The 5,851-nt window shown below is 45.1% G+C and overlaps 1 protein-coding gene across 3 annotated transcripts in view; it reads right to left on the minus strand.

The window, feature by feature from the left end:
- Positions 1 to 605: 605 nt before the first annotated feature.
- Positions 606 to 5,851, minus strand: part of SEPTIN6 (septin 6) — a 59,338-nt gene continuing 54,092 nt past the window's right edge. For 2 of the 3 annotated variants that reach the window (XM_031945026.1, XM_031945028.1), the window contains one exon: positions 1,824 to 3,601. In XM_031945026.1, coding sequence (XP_031800886.1) covers positions 3,577 to 3,601 — 25 coding nt within the window. In that variant the 3' untranslated portion in view covers positions 1,824 to 3,576. Of the gene's footprint in view, positions 1,632 to 1,823; positions 3,602 to 5,851 lie in introns of those variants that run through there. The other variant, XM_031945027.1, reaches the window with a different exon arrangement.

A 5,851-nucleotide genomic window follows, 5' to 3' on the forward strand; every position in this document is an offset into this window, starting at 1 on the left:
GCCGTAACTCAGGTGTTCTGTGCAAGTTAGAATTGATACCATAACTAATCTCATTTCCCAGGCAAGAATCTAAGTTGCCTCTCCCCCAGGCCTAAGGACATGGGGTTATTGGGATAGCATTTCCTGTATTTTTCTGAGCTTTTCAACCTCAAGTGTCTCACTCATCTTGTTCTTGTTATTGCTCTGCTTTCCATCAGTGCTTCTCACTTCCTGGTGGGAAGGGATTCTCAAAACATGTTACCATCCCATCTCCCTGTCTTTCTCACCCCGGGGTCCCAGTGCACAATTAGGGCTCCCAAGTTCTGCCCTTAACCTGGGCAATGCTTTCTCACTGAAATCACGCTGCCAAACATACTCCCCTCTCCCTCTCACTGCACCCCACAACCAGAAAGCACCTCAAAATAATCCATAGCTCTTTGGATATACCCCTTGAAGCACGGCTCTCAAAACAGCCTTCTGATCTCCAAATTGCCTAGTACCGGCTCTGAAGTCACCACTCACCAGCCTACATTCTTAAATTATACCGCCGAATTGTCTTTTAACCCATAGGGGTGATGTTTGTCCCTTTATCTCCCTCTAACCCCCAGAAAGACAAACTCTTGAGAGATGAGATGGATCAGATCACAGCACTATTTTGCACATTTTATTTTTATTGAAAACTGACATGGATCATAGAAAGGCTTTGAGCTAAACAGTGCTGGTTCGGAGGTGTTTCTTTTGGCCATCGAGGGCCCCTTGAGCAGTGACACCTTTGAGCAAAAAGGGCAAAGGAGAAGAGGAGGATAAGGAAGAGCCTGGAAAACATGCAGAGGGGGTCCCTCAAGAGACAGCAGAACAGTGGCAAAGGATGGGGGTGGGGGTAACATGAGAGAAACTAAGAGCACGTGTCATCTAGGTGTAAGTGAATCCAGTAATTCAGGACAGATTGACCACATATGGCTAGCTCTTCCTCCTGGCTCCTGGTCTGAGCAGAAACCCTCTCTTAGGATCCCAAAGGGTCCAGAAGCTTGTATTAAGGTGGTATCATTACTCCTATTTGATTGAACACCCTCCTGTCTCTCCCGCCACCTGGGTTTAGCTGGTAGATCCATTTTTCCTCACTCGTTGAAGAATAGATGATGCCTCTTGAATTTCTCTTCCATGTTTAAGAGCATAGGATATCGGCTGAAGACAGAAACCTTTGAACTGGCTTTAAAAACCCCAACCCAAACCAACCCACTTCTACCACACCCACTCGTGGTCTCAGATGGGCCACGAGCTCCGTTGGCTCGTGTGGTCTCCGAGACCATGACCCAGTCTCAGATCGACCCTTCGTTGCCTCTGGGCATTGACCAGGTGGGCAAGGCTGGCGTTGGGCTGAGGCTGGGTGAGTGCCGCAGCTGTCTCTGCATGACTGATGTTTGGTCCCCATCAAAGCTGGTTCTCTCCGTGCCTTGTTAGGTAACGACAAGGCACTTGCATATCAGAAGATGGCCTCTTGCCCGGATTAGGGACACATGACCATTGGTAATACTTGTGGGAGGGGGGACACTGGGGCTGTGTTGTGAGACAATATAGGACCCTAACTCTTCTACAGTGGCAGTCTTCTCCTTTACACTTAGTGCAGCTGCCGAAGACAAGATTAAAAAAAGCTAGAGAGGTAGAGAAAGAGAGAGAGAGAGAGAAAACATGAAATTAGCCAAAGAAGTGCATTCAAAGCAAGAAAGTGGGGGAGGGCCAGAGAAGATCCCAGCACACCATAAGTGTTGGACTCTGGAAATCAGGGCTCTCCAGAGAGCCCCAGGAAATCTGTGAAAGGGGCTTGTAAGAAAATCACACTCAAGTTAAAAGTCATTTTGTTTTAATCAGCACATGCAAGCACGTTTTCAAATTGGCATTTGATATCAAAACGATCTCGATCAATGGTTGGCAACACAAGAGCCAACTTCTTGGCTCCATTGGGGGAGGGGGTGTAGGAGAGGAGCTGTCCAAGGTACACGTAGAAAAGCACTGGCCATTATGAGGTCTGCCTAAAGGCGAATTTTTAAGGCTGCCTTTGCTTTATATCATAGTAACGATCAAAATTTAGAAAGCTTTCTAAAGGAAAAAAGACATTCCTTTTGTCTTTACAGTAACATGGGTTACCTGAGAAAGTAAATATGTTCATCATTAGTTTAATAGTTTGCATCAGAATTTACTTTCACACGTGGGTTATAAGGAGAAAGGGAAGAGCCTCTTCTATCCTTCCCGGTGTTCACTGGAGACATCAAGGGCCCCCTGACACCGGGTAGCCATTTCCATCTGTCAGATGAGAGGGGGTTGGTCTCCATAACCATCTAAGGCCCCCTTTCAGCTCTTACAATCTTTGGTTCCATGATTCCTAGCGAATGTATTAAAAGCTCTACAGAGAGGTTGAGTATTGACGCTAAAACAAGAGTTCTGGATAAGGTTGTCCGTTTTGAGAATTATGACGAAGGCAAAGGACCTTGTTTTATAGAGAAGCAAACTAAGGTCCTGGGAGGGAAAAGGACTTCACAGTATCAAAGAATGTCTGAGCTAGAAGAGACTCTGATAGTCACCTAGTCCAATGATCTCATCTGACACATGGGGAAACTGAGGCTCACAAAAGGAAAGGGATTTAACCAGGATCACACATATACTTAAATGAAAGAGACAGGACTGGAAAACAAGTCAATTCAATTCCACTGCTGCTGTGTAAATCATATATCCAGAGGAAATGCAGTTCGATATGATGGGGAAAATGCTGGCTTTGGAGTCAAAGACCCTGGCTTCAAATACCAGCTCTAATAGTTTCTATCTGAGAAACCGAGGACAAATCTGTGAATCTCAGCTAGCCCTGCAGTTAAACAGGGATTTTTACCCTCTAAGGCTCAAATAAAGATCAAATGAGGGTGATTCTCTACAGCTCATTACTCTATAGGGGCATTTTCTTTTTTAATGCAGATAGTCAGCCATCAATGGAGTCATTATTGCAGACTACACTCCCTAGGTTTCTTTGAAGATATTAGGAAACGTCAAATGGGGAACAATGCAGCTTTCCAGAGACCAGAAGCCACAAAGACATCCAAGTATTTGTTTGGGAGGGGAACGCCGATGGGTATTTACTGGAACCATTTGAAGTATCTTTACCCACAGAGCACTGGCCCATTGGCCAATCCAGGTGAAGATACTTCAACTCCTGGGTGAATACACAGTGCCCAAAGAATATTGGCATTTGGTCGACAAAAAAGGGAAATGTCTAATGGTGTCTGATTTTCACTTTTCCCTAGCTTAGGGGGAAAAAATCTTCTCAAGGCTAAGGGGGACTCCCCTACCTCCCCTCTAAAAACTCAAAGCAAAATCCATAAACCTGTGTATGAAATCAATAAATGAGCAGTGGAAGTTGCTGGCTGCGCTGGGGGGGGGGGGTGACTCAGGCTATGGGATGGGGCGGGGGGGGGGCAAAGGCAGACAGTGGTAAAGGAAGGGGCTGATTATTGCATGGGGGCCATAGCTGACATGCTAGAAGAAGCTCTCAAAGAGGGAACCTCAGCTTAAAAGGCCAAGTGTGGTCCATTCCAGCTGTAGCAGGGAAAACTATTCCGTACACAGCCACGGGTTACTGCAAAGGAAGGTCAAAAAGACGGCATGTTAGCTACATCATTGCCACAGAACTCCTTTTCTTCCAATCCCCAAAGATTCTTCCAAATTCAGACATTGCCTGGCACATCTAAAAACTGCCCATACCCTTCTTATATGGAAATAGTCCACTCGTTTAAAAAAATACTTCGAAAAGCCCCTGTTATGTGGAAGCCATTTGAAAATAAATCTCTGGTTGTTAACATTTTTTAAAAATCCAAACTTTTGGCCACAAGTCGAGTTCAGGACCTTCCTTTGTATCTCCATTACTTTTTCATATGACATTTGTCAATTTGGAAATGACTTTGGTTGCATTGATTTTGTTTGTGCAAAACCTTTTCAACTTAATGTAATCAAATTAACCCATTTTTCATTTTATAATGTTTTCCATCTCTTGTTTGCTTATAAATTCTTCCCTTCTCCATAGATCTGACAAACTATTCCTCATTCTCCTAATTTGCTTATGGTATCATCTTTTATGTTTAAATCAAACTCTGTATCTCTAGTAGATCCTCCCATTTGCACCGAGCACTTTGTGTTTTATGTGCTTGACATTTTAAAACTGGCAATGATTTGTCCAGAAAATAAATAAAGAGGTGATAAGAGTCACCAGGGCAGACCTGAATACCCAACTATTTTGTGAGATCGGTTTTGAAGTCTGCTGGAGGGAATTGCCACACGTGGCCCTGGCCGGGCCTCGTGGGCCACCATAAGCAAAGTGTTCCAATATCTCCAAAGAGAGAAGTCTTGTCACTTTACTTGTCGCTGTTGATAACATAGAGCCCCGTTCTCGCTCTGGGTTCCATAGGAGTGTAACGACACCCCCTTTGGAGCTCATAGAAGAGAAACGCGTCGTTCTATTCCTCTACCTGCTAAGGAGGAAGTGCCCTGGTATCCATAAATTCATCATGTTCCCGGGATAAACTGGAAGAGAGATTTATACCACCCCAACTTTCAATGGGGAACTCAAAGAAATGGGGTGACTGCATACACTGCAGGCCTTTCTTTCACACGGCTTGCCTAAGTCTGGAATTTGGCCTTTCAGACAAGGAGGTTATTATTGGAAATATCCAAGAGACCTTACTTGGTATCATGCCCGGTCTCACAAGGCCACGGGGACACATGTGACAGTAAATGGTCACGCTGATAGATATTTCCTAAGAGTAGTTATGTGACATTCACATAGAGGGACTCGGGACTGAAAAAGGGTAAAGGAGTTGGGTTAATGGGGAGATCAATGAATTTACCAAAAGTCCTCAAAGCAGCAGGTAAGAAATGTAAAAGTCACGGTCCCTAGTGAATAAGCGAGTTAGAAAATTATTATATTAGGCAGAAGAGGCTGGAGCCAAGTCAGAACTAAGGGGAGGTAAGGGAGGCAGCCTTCTAGAGGAGGACATGTGGTGGGAGAAGACATCAGAGAACAGTTTTTATGCATGTGTTGTTGAGGCCAGAAAACAACCGAAGCACAGAAAACAACTTCTGGGGCTGTTAGAAGAGGGGTAGCTCCAGTGAGCAGCAAGGGCTGGAGGTACTGCTCTCAACCCTAGTCTGGGGCATAAACGGAGAGTCCCAGCTTAAGCCCAGAGGTCCAAGGAGGGACTGTAACGTCACCAGCTTAGAGGGCAGAGGTCATAGCCAGGGAAGTCAAACCTCTGGGAGTAGCCAGGTGGAAAATGATAGGAGTCGGCTTTCTGGGAGGGACATCCTGCTGGCTGAGAGAGCAACCCAGAGGTTTGCTGTCTTTCTGGGGCAGGTAGCCACGATGGGACACAGAACTTCCCAAGACTTGGCAAAGCGGATGCCCACGACCCACTTCTGGTGACTCCCACAGACACAAATGACACGGTCAGAAGGAACCTAGAAAGCATGGTTAAAGAAAGAAAACAAAGATCTAAAAGATCCCTGTGGTGGACTTAGATTTTTTTGAATTAAATTCATTTTTAAAAATTAAATCATGGCTGTCCAATGAAAGCAAGGAAAAATGGATTTGGGAAGTGAATTGCTGTTTAAGAATAGGTTGTTTGAGATGGGGGATCTGCATCTGTGGCCCGTGGCTTAAATATAGGAATGACAGGGTCAAGGATAGAGTGCACAGGACAAGACTTGCTAAGTCTTGCGAGATGAACGAGAGGTCCTATTGCAGGGAGACAGATTGGACCTCACAAGTGTCCTGGAGATTGGTAGAATGCGAACCATATCAGGAAAAAGGCTCTGAAAGGGTTAGATATACTTT

The sequence above is a fragment of the Sarcophilus harrisii genome, chromosome X (genome assembly GCF_902635505.1).
Source record: "Sarcophilus harrisii chromosome X, mSarHar1.11, whole genome shotgun sequence".
NCBI lineage: Eukaryota > Metazoa > Chordata > Mammalia > Dasyuromorphia > Dasyuridae > Sarcophilus > Sarcophilus harrisii.